The sequence below is a fragment of the Phymastichus coffea genome, unplaced genomic scaffold, assembly GCF_024137745.1.
Source record: "Phymastichus coffea isolate CEN01 unplaced genomic scaffold, Cenicafe_Pcof_1.1 PCOF00056, whole genome shotgun sequence".
Taxonomy (NCBI): Eukaryota; Metazoa; Arthropoda; class Insecta; order Hymenoptera; family Eulophidae; genus Phymastichus; species Phymastichus coffea.
Window position 1 is genome coordinate 193,466 of NW_026706867.1, and position 15,755 is coordinate 209,220.

The 15,755-nt window shown below is 37.0% G+C and overlaps 3 protein-coding genes across 4 annotated transcripts; 2 read left to right on the forward strand and 1 right to left on the reverse strand.

The window, feature by feature from the left end:
• The first annotated feature begins 592 nt into the window (after window positions 1-592).
• On the forward strand, window positions 593-5,486 carry LOC131666130 (glyceraldehyde-3-phosphate dehydrogenase 1). The gene is made up of 6 exons (XM_058938534.1): window positions 593-653; window positions 3,124-3,219; window positions 3,377-3,616; window positions 3,695-3,949; window positions 4,024-4,487; window positions 4,849-5,486. The coding sequence occupies exons 2-5, from the start codon at window positions 3,142-3,144 to the stop codon at window positions 4,447-4,449; spliced, it is 999 nt and encodes a 332-aa protein (XP_058794517.1). The 5' UTR covers window positions 593-653; window positions 3,124-3,141; the 3' UTR covers window positions 4,450-4,487; window positions 4,849-5,486.
• LOC131666129 (ralBP1-associated Eps domain-containing protein 1) lies at window positions 5,319-12,407 on the reverse strand. Its single transcript, XM_058938533.1, has 7 exons — window positions 12,058-12,407; window positions 10,848-11,328; window positions 10,346-10,766; window positions 9,608-10,050; window positions 8,205-8,245; window positions 7,920-8,124; window positions 5,319-7,315 (listed from the first exon to the last, which is right to left on the reverse strand). Exons 1-7 carry the CDS (start codon window positions 12,226-12,228, stop codon window positions 7,131-7,133), a joined length of 1,947 nt encoding a protein of 648 aa, XP_058794516.1. The 5' UTR covers window positions 12,229-12,407; the 3' UTR covers window positions 5,319-7,130.
• Window positions 12,408-14,054: 1,647 nt separating this feature from the next.
• LOC131666126 (uncharacterized) lies at window positions 14,055-15,520 on the forward strand. 2 transcript variants are annotated; one of them, XM_058938526.1, is made up of 2 exons: window positions 14,055-14,114; window positions 14,607-15,520. In XM_058938526.1, the coding sequence occupies exon 2, from the start codon at window positions 14,671-14,673 to the stop codon at window positions 15,136-15,138; it is 468 nt and encodes a 155-aa protein (XP_058794509.1). In that variant the 5' UTR covers window positions 14,055-14,114; window positions 14,607-14,670; the 3' UTR covers window positions 15,139-15,520. The 2 variants fall into 2 exon arrangements, with proteins under 2 accessions (XP_058794509.1, XP_058794510.1); XM_058938527.1 differs by having other exon boundaries at window positions 14,108-14,242.
• The last annotated feature ends 235 nt before the right edge of the window (window positions 15,521-15,755 follow it).

The window sequence follows — 15,755 nt, forward strand, 5'->3', positions numbered from 1 at the left end:
AATACGTTATTGTGAGATTAGAACGCCTATTGTGATTAAGAACGATCAAGTGATCACTGCCATGTTAAATACAACGTTTCAGTATCAAGCAAATTAGAAGAAAGCAATTATTTTTCTATCTTACGTACTCGCCACTAGATAACTATATTAATTGAGTCCTTGATCTTTTGCGCACGACAATAAATACTTCAGAAATAAAAACAAACGAACTCGAGAAAAATTAAACAATTTTACCTTCTTCCGACTATTACCGGCAGATATAAAAAAAAACAATTTACGTAACAGTTTCTCGTTCGACTTTACTATAATGTGGCTACTTATATTTAAAATTTTCAAAAGCTCAATTACAAAACTTTGGAAATGGTCGCTCCACTTCATAAGCTCTCGTCGAATGTGAACGAAAGAATGCGTATTCATAATTTGAGCGCGAAATCAAACTGATTACGAGCAGCGCTATCATACGTCGACGACGCAACAATTAGAGCCTCGTACTAACACTAACGCGTTTCATTTTCGTCGGACGTCGGGTCGTACGACTATGCGCGCGCAGCCAACCCCCGCCTTGTGCCGCTTATATCGGCGCTTTTTGCCCTTCAAATGACACTGCTTCTGTGGTAAGCACAGTGAACGGTTCTTCTACGACATTGTCTCTCGTAAGTAGCTCAATAAAAATTCATTGTTTTACAATCGCTTCTCTGTCATCATCACTGATCCCTGCTAACTAATATTTAGCATTGTAGTTTATTCTTTTTTCTTTACGGTAAGTTACATCCGGCAATAATTAGTTCACATATTCTCGAAGAATATTGCACCGGAAGTGTGCCGGTATGTGGCTAAAAATAATTATCTCGAGGTCTTGTGCGTCCTGGAATTATTCCTACGAATATCATTTCATTTAGCACTGTATTTGACTTGATCTCAAATCGCTTAGTTTCAGCGCATGATGTAGATACGCCACATCAGGATATAACGGAAATTGGTGAAAACCGGCTCTTTCTTTTTTCTCTTACTTCGGTATAGGTTAGGATTGAGCAAAAGAAAACCGTGACTTATTTGGAACGATCAACAGGGCCACGATTTGACCGTGACAGACGTGTGTGTACTTGTGAAAAAAATAGATTTGGCGAGATGTGTGACGTAATCGCAACGGCTAGATGCATTATCTATATAATGCACCACGCGGGTGTCGACGAATGAGAAAGAGACGGCGTATAAGTATCGATCCGTGAGAGAACATGGCCGACGTCTCTCCTTGCACTGCTTTAGCTGGTGTCATATCGCCGGGGATTTTCAAGTTCAACTACGAATTCCGGAGCAACTTAACTTCACCTGCATGATTTTCAAACTAACGTTAGATGCGTTGAACGAGATCGTTCGCATTTTATAAAGGATTATTAGATTTTCAATAGGCTCGACGATTTTTGCGAACGTTGCGCAATAGTTTTACGTAAAATTATGAAAGAAAATAATGTTATATTTTTCCAAGGTTTGGTGCTTTTCTCGCGCATACATGAATCGTATTCAATCTGGCATGAATTCTTCAAGCTGACGTGTTAGTATAATGGAATTGCATAAACGTACCGAATGATAAAAAGAAGTATTAGGCTAGCGTCACTTAGAATTATTTATAACACTCGGCTACATAAACGGATGCTATATCAATGTCAATAGACAATACTTGGTGTAAATACCAAATAGCGAGTATCGATTTCCTCCCTTATTTTTGATTCGGTTGCATTTCAGGAAAAAGGAAAAGAATCACGAATCCCGAATCCCGAGAAAAGTATTTGACTAAACGTCAGATGATAATTACGATTTGTTATTGTACATGTCGTATATATACTCATGTTAATAGTTGGCAGCGTTACTTGTCAATTTCGTCAGTGGTTCTAGCAGCTTAATTAGTAAAATAGCGATAGCATTCTCAGCTGAAATATTCTAAATAAATAATTACGGTCTTGGAAATAATACTCCGAAACTCATATCGTGTCGACGTAGTATGAGCACCTAGTAACCCAACCCCGTAGTAAACAAAAAAATTATTAATTCATAATCTTTCCTTCCCGAAGGCAATAAGCTTTGCAAAATCCGTAAATAAATTATTACTGATCGTAGACAAATGTCGCAAAGATCTCGCGCGGATTATTGACCGCATTTACTTTTCTGCTGACACAGGCGCAAGCAATAAAATAATGTCAAGGGCAGAGGCGTGCGTACCCCTCCTCTAACCTTGGCTGACCTCTTACTTTTGATCTTGCTCAGGGGCAGCATCTTTTTACGATTATTTAATTTGTCAATTTAACAGTCGCGCGATTGGCGCGGTCAAAATTGACGAGAGATAATCGTGTGAATATATCTGTGTCAACTGTCGGCGCAATTAATTTAAAAGATCTCATTTATAGCTCATATTAAAAATACTAATTTAATTTGAAATGCTTAACAATTAAATTATATAAAGCGCAATATTTCGCATAAAAAAGTGGTAGCTTTTTAAAAAGCGCTAAAGGATAATTAGTCCGTATCAGTACTATTTTTTTGTTATTGATTTGGGTCAATCACCTCATCTCTATTCAACTCAGTTGATGTCCTAAATTAGAAAACAAGCAATTTTTCAGCTCAAAACACCTAGCAGTCGAGCCCCTTTGTAATCGCAAGTCGAGTTAATAAAACATAAATACATGTTTTTAATGCTAATAAATCCGACGGTATGGCGCAAATCATGATTAGAGTAGTTTTTTTATGTCTGCAGGCTAAAAGAATTCGCCTACTAAAGTTTATATTTAAACATTTGTTTATTGTTTTGGAGTATGTCATGATAAGCATTATCGTTTCTACACTTTGGTGTTGTTTTATCCATAGTCTACACTCTCAAAAAATAAAGTCTGTTTTGAGATAGGTTTCGTGAATGAATAGCAAGAAATAAATCCAAGTTGAATGAATGATACACATATTCTCGCCGACGTATAAAAATCTTATTATCAAAGAAAAAGCGAAATATGATTTCATCCGCAGACACTATTTACGTCATACACTCTTAGTCATAGTCGCTATTGCATCACTTATCGCGTTATCTATAAACATAAGGCCAAAAATACTCATTTCTATTCTCTTTCTGTGTTGCAGGTCTAACAAACAATCAACATGAGCAAAATTGGAATCAACGGATTCGGCCGTATTGGTCGTCTGGTGTTGAGAGCTTCCATCGAACGTGGAGCCACCGTACGTTTTTTATTTTCTAGCGCGCTACGTAATCACTACGTTTTCAACATTTTTCCTCATTAACGCTAATACGATTTACATCATCCTAAATCGCGAGTTATGACATTGTGCTCAGAAGTAGAACTGAAAAATTTATACATTTTTTTAATTTTGACAGGTGGTCGCTGTTAATGACCCATTCATCGGTCTGGACTACATGGTCTACATGTTCAAGTATGACTCAACTCACGGTAAATTCAAGGGTGAGGTCAAAGCCGAGGACGGTTACTTGGTGGTCAATGGCAACAAAATCGCTGTATTCAGTGAACGCGACCCCAAAACCATCCCATGGGCAAAGGCTGGTGCTGAATACGTAGTGGAATCCACTGGTGTCTTCACTACCATCGAAAAAGCCTCCGTAAGTTTATCAATCTTTAAGTGTCAGTCATTTTCTTTGAAATAACTTATTAATTTTTCACTGTACTCGTATTTGTAGGCTCACTTGGAGGGTGGTGCCAAGAAAGTCATCATCTCGGCTCCATCGGCTGACGCACCCATGTACGTTTGCGGTGTCAATCTTGACTCCTACGACCCAAGCCACAAGGTAGTGTCCAATGCTTCCTGCACGACCAACTGCCTTGCCCCACTCGCCAAGGTCATTCACGATAACTTCGAAATTGTTGAGGGTCTTATGACCACGGTTCATGCCACTACAGCCACCCAGAAGACGGTTGACGGACCATCTGGCAAGGTATATATATAATAATGCTTTCTCGGCGACGAATAAATAAAAATCACTATAAAAATAACTTGTTTTTTCTGCAGCTATGGCGTGACGGTCGTGGTGCCGCTCAGAACATTATTCCTGCGGCAACTGGAGCAGCTAAAGCTGTCGGCAAAGTCATCCCATCGTTGAATGGCAAACTCACCGGTATGGCTTTCCGTGTGCCAGTCGCTAATGTTTCGGTAGTCGATTTGACAGTTCGTCTCGGCAAGCCAACGACCTATGACGCGATAAAGGCTAAGGTCAAGGAAGCCAGTGAGGGTCCACTCAAGGGTATCCTTGGATACACCGAAGACGAAGTTGTCTCGTCTGATTTTATCGGCGACAACCGTTCCAGCATTTTTGACGCTGCTGCTGGTATCCCATTGAGCGATCAGTTCGTCAAACTTATCTCGTGGTACGATAACGAGTTTGGCTACTCATCCCGTGTCATTGACCTCATCAAGTACATGCAGTCCAAGGATTAAGAAGTTAATAAGAGTACGAGCAGATTTGATGGGGAGTGGTGAGTTTAGACACGTGTTAAATAATAGTTTAAGTAAAATACATGGCACACTTTTATTTTTGCTTTGTCATTTAATTCATAGGATGATAGTTATTGAAAGTGTGCTAGATTAATTTTGATAGGATAATTAGCCCATATCAGTGCACTTTTATTACTGTTGTGGGTCAGTCACCTCATCTACACTAAATTACAATTTTATTTAGTGTATTGCTTTCAAAATTAATTCAATTAAAAAAGTTAAATTTAAAAATTATTAAAAGGAAAAATTCTAAAATATTTTTAGACTATTAGCTTTCTTTTCTGTAATTGATTGAACTAATCATTAACATAAATTAATAATTTCCTTGATGTCTGTTTGCAGCTGAATTTGCGAACGATAGTTGGAAGGGAGAAGCTTGGCTGTAATTTCTCTATCATTCAATAATGCAGAGCTCTTCCCTCACATCCTCCAGCGGTGCCAACTGTTGATTTACTCTACGGAGTGAGCAAGTCGAAATCGTTCGAAATTTATGCAAAAAAAAAAAAAAAGTTATAAAAAAATTAAATAATTAAATGTAAAAGTACATTCAAAGTAGCTGTGTTGCAGTATATCGTCGAATTGTGGAAATGAGGAGAGTGGCACTATATCAATACTATATTTTGAAATTAGAGGCAGGCTCTCTAGAATGCTCACTTTACACGCTTTTTGCGATTTAAATTCTAATATTCATACATTTTATTATGATACGCTTCATTTCAAAGTAACTCCCTCGTATCAACCTCAATTCTCGTTGCGACGCTTATTTTAAGACAAAAAATGTATCCAAAGTGTGTAAATGGTGACAACGTACGCCTTTATTTATGTCCGAACAATTTATTGAATATTGTTTAAAGAACACACATTCGATATTATTTAAGAGAAAAAAATGACCTCTTTTGAATATAATCCTTTTGTGATTTTCTTTCTCGTCAATTTATTTTTCATTAACGTTAACTTCAATAAACGTTGTTATCGTCAAACCTCTGTTTATTGTTTTTCTTTTCTATCCCTATCGTTCTGCATCAATAATTATGTAATGAACATAGGAAAACATTTTTTTTTTTTGAAGATTAACATTAGTGATTTGCATGATGAAACATGTATTAGGATGTTATTGGTTTGTGGGAAAAGTGAATTCTGATTAAATGAAATATCAGTTTTTATTTTATCCTTTTTTTAATTGGGCATCAACGTTATATACACTGTATTCTTATATAAATACAAAAAGGCGATTTGTTTCCATAGTGAGAGTGTTGCAGTCTGATTACTTGAACGATTCTAACAGATGGAATAATAATAAAATATCGTATTATCGTATATGGCACAGAGACTTTAATATATATGTATAATTTAGAACTCACATGTTTCTTTATTTTTTAGCAACTTTACTATTTGTTCGTATCTTTCTGCTCCCCGCAATATACAGTAGTTCAATAAACCATCCAACGTCGGTATAACCAGCCGACAAGGCAGGTACTTTACTTTGTTTTCCTTTTAAGTTCTCGTTGGTGATTATTGACGTCTACGCCATAATGTCGAACTCAGTTATTTATTTATAAATAAAAATTAAACTTAACACTTTGATGCTCTTAATTCCTGCGCATTTACGTTTATTTATTTTTCTCGTTATGAGCCGTAGTCAATTTTTCAACAATAATACTTTGACTTTTGGCATTTTTTAAATTTGATTGTGTATCGATGGTTACGAAAATATGATACCTTATTTATTTTTTTTAGTTTCTGCAATTACAACTCAGAGATACTTCTTAACCGAACTTCGCCACTGTACTCTTATCATAAATTTACAACAATATTTTGAAGACTCTGTGACTTTAACAAACAATAATGTAGATTTAAATCTTCTCATAAGTATGATATGCATCTTTGTGCAACCTCTTAGTGCCTTTAGATAAATTATTTTGAACTTTCATTAATCTGTTGTATATTTTATATATTACCTATTAAATAATCCGTGTAAGTGTCGATGACCTAAAAAGATATTACTTTTTTTTTGTTATTTAGTTGTTTTTCTGAGAAAGTTGTGATAATAAGAGGTATTAACACGAGATATAAATATTATACAAGGACGACTAGTATCCGAGTGTTAATAAATTGACGATCAGAGATGAATAGAAGAATGTGCGAAGAGTACGCGAGTTTTCTTTTGCTCTCATGAATAAAAAGAATGAACAAACGGTCAATAATATAATATAGTACGAGCAAACTTGAAACGTACAATTCAAAAAAATCATCTTACAAAAGAACGTAAATTACACTAACTGATTCACTTCCAACTGAAAACATTTTTACGATTCTCAAAAATGTTTCCTACTCAAAAATCTTAAACACGAAATGTCACTTTTCATTAAAACAAATCCAACGACAAAGTTCTTATACCTTACGTTTAGTAATTAAACATTTTACACTGAGTATAAGTATATTTAGACAAAAATCTGTCTAAAGAGAAAATTTAGCAGACGATGTTGTGAAACCACGAAAAACTTTCTTTTCCAAATAATACGTTTCAAGTCTTGGCCTCCAATAATTAAAAAATATTAACTGCAATAGCGAGCGCATTGCTTATAAACCTAGTACTCGATAACAAGAGATGACATTGAATGGGATCATGCCAGAAGTAGTAGCTTTGCCCTCAGGTTTATTCGCTCCTGCAAGGCGCCCGCTAACTCACGTGTTAATTCTTCGCAAACTTGTCGCAATTCGGCGTTTTTCTCACGTAGCTCTTGAAGTGTCAACTTCTTGCCTGTATCGTCTGGCTCGTCCTTCGTGTCGTCCTGCCCGCTTTCTCTTCCTAAGAAAATTTAATAATTGTTTGGTAATTTTATTATTTAAACGGAGAAAGAATATTAGTTGAATTAAATTTTAAACATTTTCTAATCTTTTAACGCTAGGATACGCCAGAATAGTTTTGTAAAAATTATTTCCTTTGATATAAACAGTCAGATTGAACTGGGTATCGAAGGTTGAACAATTATAGTTTTTAAAAATATTTACCAGAATAAAAATGAAACATTATTAAATCATGCCTTAATAAAAATTAATTTTCCATTCAGATTGAAAAGTGGCAAGTCCTTTGTGATCTCTTAATTCTATGTAGGTGCATTTATATAAAATAAAATTTCGGCTTCTCGGAAATAATGTAATAACAAACTAAGTCATAACAATTAAAGATAATTAACAACAATTTCTATAACAAAGAATCATCACAGCAGTAAATTCAGCCGAATATTTTGAAGAAGTGAAGGCTACATTCAAGACCTCAAATTTTTTCAATACTAGAAGACTTACCAACCACATACATAAACCTTCGTTAAGCTTGAAAATATTTGAAAAAGTGAAAAATTTTGAGACTTGAGGTGAAAGAGGGTGTGAAATAGAACTGCGATATAACTCACTTTGACTTGGCTTTTTATAAATATGGAATGCACCGCAAACACCAGTGAATTGTTGCGTAGGAGGAACATTATTTTCCAAAGCATGATTGTCCTCAGCTTTTGGAGCGAATTGCGAGAAATCAGCGACAAAACCTGGCTCGTCATTGTTCAACCGTGGACCTTCGCCTTCACTCTTTTGGCCGACCAGCTTTCTTGTCGTTGTTGTCTATTGAAAAGGAAAATTGAACTTATTTTCAAGACAATTTTTACATGAAACTTATACAGGACCAGTTTGGAAAAACTCACGATTCCAGGTGATACTCTGGGTGGTACAAGAGGTGGAGCACCTGAAAGAAATAAAATTTTTCAATTGCATGCTAATTAAATTGGCTATAAAAACACGCAGTCGAACGACAAAAGGTGTCGCAGTCGCCACTACAACTCCGTCCGATCACTGAAGCTGGACGGGCCTTCTTGATCGCTGAGAGGCTTCGGACACAATTCATTATTCGGAGTCTTCGTTATTTCTTGACTTGTAGGACCATTGTTTCCAAGACTTTGAAACTTAAACTTCGAAGACAATCATATGGGTCACCATGCCATCATTGGATTAACTTAACATTTCCTCGTGATTAATATCGAACTTGCAGGCTCTCTGCATTGAGCAAATGATGATCACGGACCAAGTAATTTCCACGAAGGCATTTTTCAGTAGCATATAGGGTAGTATCCCACTCCGGTATAGTCTACTGTGGCTCCCGCTCGTATTTCATATTATTCGAACTTATATACTTAGCCACATATCGTTCTACCGCTTGCGAGTTGCGAAACAACTTCAAACGTTAATGTACTACTAATCCGCCTAGCGATTGAAAAGTGAAATACGACATATAATAATTTTTTTTATTAACCGAGATTGTTGGATGCAGTGGTGATTTTTGAAGTGCAGGTAAGGTAAACACAAACGTTCATGTTGCAAGCACGCATATTTGAATAACGAGCTCGAATTCATTGCAGCTTAATGATAAATAGCAACTGACCAAAACATTCGTACTAATCATATAAATTTTAATGTATTTTAATAAATAAACAGTTAATAGAAGAGCTTGTAATTACGTAAAAGTTATTTTAATTCAATTCAGGTTTTTTTTTAATAATGCTAAAAACATAATTTTCAAACATTTCAGACCCATGGACAGGAAAAATTAAATAATAATAACAAAAGTGTGTCGCAGTCACCTCTACAGCAATGTCCCTTTTGGAACTGAGAGAGAGTAAGAGAGAGAGACTTGGTTCTCTGAGAGGTATCGGACACACACACAGTGCAGAGTAGACGACACGTGTATAAGAGGAACATCACTTCCATTGTGCCATAAATATTCTGATGCGTATATATAAAGATCGAAATATTTTTCGGACACTTGTGGGTAATTACAAATTAATAATGAGCGACACACCCACCTAGCGGCCAAAATATGAAACTCGGAGATAACATCAATACATTATGAACTTTGAAACGAAAATTCAATGTATAGCTTTTAAAAACACATAATTTTGTGTTTATAGGTTAAATGTTACTTTTTATATAAATCATTATTTTATTATTTGGGAATATAAATGAGCGCGTATATTACTCATTCAACCAATACTATACAATCTGCCGATAATTTATAAACTAAATGAAAAAATCAACGAAAAATTTAACATACCAAGTTTATTGAGATCGAGACTGGAACTCCTGGTGTGTGTCCTGTAGGGCCTAGGGGGTGGCGGGGGTGGAGGTTCCTTTTTGGGTGTGGATATCGCAGTATCATCTGGCAGTGGTAGTCCGGGTTTTTTAGCGAGTGGCCTATGAACAAGTCCGGCGCTCAACGAGTTGTCGTCCTCGCCAAGCAAAGGTACCACACCGTTGTTTCCATTGGCATTTGACGCGAGAATTGCTGCCTCAGGAGTCAATCGTAACGGTACTGGATGGAGTATCTTCGGATCGCGCTCGACGGTTGACTTTTGGAAATCAAAATTTACCGGCTTCGGGCCGGGACTTGTGATCGAGTTGCCATTACCGTTACTACTTGCACCCGTTGGTGAATCTATGAACTTTGTCCATTCTTTGCTTTTTTCTTTATTGTTCGCTGCTGCTGCTGCCGCCGCTCTGATGAAGAATATAATATAATTAGTAGCTCGGATGATAATTAGGGATGACAAGTTCGCTTCGAAAACATGTCTAAAAGAAACTTTTGCAGATTAACGAGTTTGTGATAATTGAAAATATTTCACGCGTTTATATGTACACCAGTAGTTAGAACGATCGATTTAAGTACGTCCATAGCTATACTTCATTAAACAAAGTGCCATTAAATGTAACTAAATGTAAAAAGACAATGTTTACTTGAATAAATTATCGAAAAGCAATTTATTTTTCAACCAAACTGAGTAAACAATCTTACCTAGTAGTCGGGCTAGCTCTGGGCGCTGGTACAGGTGGAACAACAGGCGGTGCTGCTGCCGGTTGTTGCTGTTGTTGTTGCTGAGACGTTGGTTGATTGAAGAGTAGCATTGCTAACGAGGGTGGTAATACGTCGGGTAATGGAACATGGTTACGCCGGAGTACCGCCAAATGCATCGCCACGTAAAACTCGGGCAAACTCAAAGCACTGTCACGCGTAACGTCCGCTAATTGCCAAATTTTACGAAGCTCTTCCACAGGCAAACGAGATTTCTCAAAGAATTTGCGCGCTAAGCTACCGGCAAGAAGACCATCGGGGTTCGATTGAAGTGTGGAGAATTGTGCAGCGTAGTATTCGCGTTGCTCGTCGCTGATTGTCCAGACTGCTTCAGGTGGAAAACTTTCGCCGTCTTCGCCTTCTCCTGTTTCAAATAAATACATTTCAATTCGTAATTTTACCTGAAATATAGACAAGTATTTTATATTAGAAAATAATGGCTTACCATCATCACTGCTATGACGTTCTGAACTTTCCTCCTCGGTGCCAAGTAGCTGCCTCTGCTCTTCGGAGACAAGTAAGCTCTGCCACCCACCAGACACTGAATCCAAATTAGCTTCACCACCTAGAGCACCATCGTTTCTTTCTTGAGTTACACTGTTTGTTGGAGTGGGTGAGTCTGTACTGCCAGCTTCTGTCTCCCTAGGAGATTCTGGTTCACTTTCACTGCCTGTTGTACTTTCAGGTATGAGGCCACTAGTTCTTTTCTTTGAAGTCTTTTCAGAAAAAGGTTTTTTCTTGATGTCCTCTTCATCACCTGATGAAGGCCAAGTGAATCTTGGCAATGCTAGTTCGTCCACTGCTGTGGCAATCAAGTCTTTGTGCACTTCAAGACCTGCTTGGTATGCTGCTACAAGTTTCAAAGCTGCATAAAATTGCTTTCTGCTGAGGTAGTTACTCTTAGCACCACCACAAAGAAATAGAATCTGTGAATATGATAATGCAGTAAGAAAAATAATTTTGTTTGCAAATTTAAAGATTTCATTTCACTCTTCCAAGAATACTAACTACAATATTATAGTGGATGTAAGAATTTTATTAGCCTAGTTTATTTATTAATCAAGCGATTCTAGCAATAACACAATATCAAGCAAAAACACAATATGTCCAATTAAGAAACAATAAACACAGCTAGAAAAGAACGTCAATTAAAAGTTATCAAATACTGCAGCAACAGTATTATCAAAACTTATCTTGAAAAAATAAACATATACTTTCAATGAATCATACAAATGACTATCTCACATAATAAACTATGAGAAACCCTATTGACACTTTTACATACAGTTAAATTGAATGAAAATATGTGCATAAACTGACAGCTTGTTAATCTTAAAAAATTATGTGCATATACATTTGCATACTTTAGATTCTTTCACTTAGAATAGGTGATTACAATTTAGGTTAATCACCTTGTCTGAAACTTTCTCTTTTGATCATTCATTGAACGAGCCTTTTTTACGAATCGAACAAATTTTTCGCGAGTTCAGTAAACCATTACGAAGTAAACGATAAGGTGCTGAGTAAAAAAAAACTCCAAAAATAAAGGCCTACAATGAAACACAAATTGACGCGTTCTATTGTAAAACAATAAATACGTAAACAAAGCATTCGTTTCTTTGCTTTCCTTCTGTAATGTGGTATAGTATGCAAACCTTGAGGGTGACGTCGCTGGGCAAGTTTGCCGACCTGAGAAGCTCACCGACCTTGAGGCTGGACACTTGCTCAGTGTCGGCGTTCTCACAGCAGTAGATGAAGATGTCTCCGTAATATCTGTGCTCCGTCTCGGTCAGCTGTAGACTTTCGATCGTCAAATTCTCCCACATGATTTCGTTCTCTTTTTTAAATTGTAACTTCCTTTAAACGAACGACACTATGCGCCATAATAAGTAACACACCTTCCGCGATAATTGCTGCTGCTCCGCACTCAGTAAGTAGTACTTACACTGCAGGCTCTCTAGTCTCTCTCTCTCTCTCTCTCTCTTGCTCTCGTGCAGATGCAGTACAACGTTTTTTTTCTTTTTTGTCATATGGCGTTAGGTAGGTGCGTGTGCATCTGTTGTCGGTAAACGACTACAGATGGAGTTAGCGTTGTGTTGCCGGAGATCATTTTTTTTTCTGTTTTATGCGTGGGCGCGATAGGTTTAAGCTTGAATTGTTGTTGCTTGTCTGTTTCTATTGCCGGTAACTAGTTTAATCGCGCTGGAGTGACGTTCCAATTATGTGGATGCTGGAGAATTATTTTTATGCGGAAATCAATGAGTGGCAGTTGCCTGTGGGCAATAAATTGCAATACTATATGTAATAAATTGGTTATTTTAATACATAATTAACAAATATCATTGTAATATAATATTGATGATCAAAATTATTTTTGTTGTCATGTTAAACTACATATGTGCAGCGCGAAAGATATGTAATTCAACCTTTCGGTTATGTTGAACTTCGATCGATTACTATCTATATTTTCATAAATCAATCAAATAATCATTTGACGTCCAAAGACAATATTTTATTTAAAAAAGCTTTTGACTCACAGCATGTTTGCGAAGTAGCACGTAGATATTCTTTCGCTCTCTATAGTCAAAAGCCTTGTATCATATTTTAATGTTATTTGGTTAACCATACAAGTATTTAAAAATGGAATGTGACTATTATTACAATTGAATGGTTGATTTTTATTTGAAGTACTTCACCGAACACCTTCTCATAGAGGAGATACTTTTTTCTTAGTCCAATTAATTTTATTTTCGGAAGCCTACCACCTATCGGGAAATATTTTTGAAGTAACTACATCAGCCTTGATGGTATACGCTTCGCGATGGTGTACACTCGATTAACAGTTGTCGCCATAATTTATACATGACCTTATTTTAGTGCGATTCCTGATGGAAAGATTCAAATCTCGGGTATTTGGTAATTAGACGTATCTGACTACAAAAACATGCGGTCGAATGGCAGAAAGTGTTGCAGTCGCCACTAAAGCTCCGTCTGCTCTCCAAAGCTGGAAGGTGAGACTGGCTTGACTGCCGAGAGGCTTCGAACACAATTTAAATAATGATTTCTTTCACTGAGGACATTCCTCGGTAGGGTTATAGGGTAGTATCCCCGTTCCCGTATGGTCTACTGTGGCTTAATTTTGTACGTTTATTACGCTACCCAAGTTTCAATATTGTTTCACCGCTTGCTAGTAATAAAATTACGAGTCTTCGTTAATCCACCTGGAGAGTGCGAAAAGTGAATTATATGGCAATATTGTCATAATTTTTTTGAACGCCCGAGTATCAGCTACAAAATGCAGGTGAATGCAAATATATTACAAATAATTTTCCTTTTGATTCGCGTAGTATGACGAATTTATATTAATTGCAATTCATAGAGCACTGAAAGAAAATTATTATTAAGTGCTCGAAATCAATCTCAAAAATATTCGTTCGATCTTGTAAAATTGAAGTTGATCAAATTGCTTCATAAACCATAATGAAGCTTTTTAAATCTGAACAAATTGTCCTTGATTTGTATCATAATTATTTTATATTTAAATGTCAATTTGGAAGCTGCGTATTCGATATTGCTAAAGAGGGGGCAAAGCGCGCCTGAGGTAGATAAATAGACTATAAGCGACGTCTAATTTGCGAGCTTGCAAGTCTGTCGTTTGTGGCCACTTGGCCAAATCAGATCTGAAGTTACTATTAGCCGCGAATGCTGAATGGTACGTACACGATTATTTTTAATGGGCAGCTTTGCAAATTTAACATAAGCTGTCGAAATCAAATTACTTGTGGAGCGAGAGAAAATTCCTTGGAAAATTATAGTTTGACAATACACTATCTCAAAGAGGTATTTGCAATTTATCGAATTTTCTAGAATTTTTTAAATAAAGGATCAATCTGATTAAGTCGGAATCATTACAAATTAAATTCATTGATTCGTTAATTTCAGTTTTCTGATTGGCTGTTTTTCAAGTAAAATGATCCAATCTATTTTCTCGTCTATCTTATTGCCAGACAAAGGTTCAGTTAGCATAAATCCTTTTTTTTCTCAATAATAAACTGAATTATTGCACTCGTAAATGAATCAGATATTTGAAAAACAACTCGGAATTTTTGTTGTCAAGAAACAATAATGTTTTTCATAAAAATAGCTTATATTATTTTATAAACGAAAGTTGTATGCGAACGTAAAAGAAAATACAATTTTGCAGATCGCAATTGCGAGTCGGCTAGAATTTCCTTGCTAAAAAATCACAGCGAGGTAGCGGAATTATAATGGCAATGGTTCAAGTCCCGACTGCGAAAGCCAAAACAAAACGGCGGGGCGTCAATGAAAATTGCCAAAAGACGACAGCTGATATAATGAAAAGCGCTTCGAGCTTATTAGGAGCGATGTCGGTTAAGAGCGCGAAGAGGCACAAGCAGTGGCAGCGAGTGGTGACCAACGACTTCCGCAGCTTCATGCTCCTCCGAATGATCGACGCGGTGTATCCGGTGGGCGAGGACTTTCAATATCGAGCCGTGTTCGACGAGAGGCTGCGGGCCGTGGTGGAATTTTTCAAGGGGCGCGAGCGCGTCATCTTCAAAGCCGCCGAGTCGAGGTCGGAGTACCTGCGCTCGCTCGCCGACCATGTGTCCGACGTTCAGAAGCGGATCGAGGCGAAATGCAGCCGACACATGGAGCAGCACGAAAAGCTTTGTACGCTCACGAGCATGGTTTTGAACGACTTCGCGGAACGCTAACGTCCTCGTAATTAGAATGAAGCTCTTGTAGCAGGCAAACTTTAAGCTTTTCATGGCGAGCTTATTTATTGCGTACCGACTGCATACACAAGCAACAACTCAAATATATTCGGTGTACAGTCAAGGAATTCACGTGGCGGACCATCCTCAAATTGTCATTCTATGCAGCCAATTATTTTACTATATTTTCGAAAAGATCTTATTAGGTAAAATTTAATCATACGGAATTCACATTGTAAAGCTACGATCCCTTTCAAAAGAAAAATCACGATTAAAATGTCATAAATCATGCTTATACAACCACAAAAAAAAACAGTTCTTTCAAAATATCGTACGTTCAAGTCAAGTTGCCGTCTTATGATGTAAAATAGTTTAGTCAATAAAAGTCACTGCCTACTATTCACGTTAACGCATTTTCTAAGCGGAACCTGTAATATTATTAACTAATCGCCGCTCTATAGCCGGAGGCTGAAGGTGATGCTTGATTACATGACAATCGCTCAACGCAACATAGCTATACACGCACGCAAAAGTAAAAGGTGTGAGCCAATCGTTATGACGTACTGTAGATAGGTAATATTTGCAAGCTTGAGCGTTTGAGTTTCGTGACAGGCGTC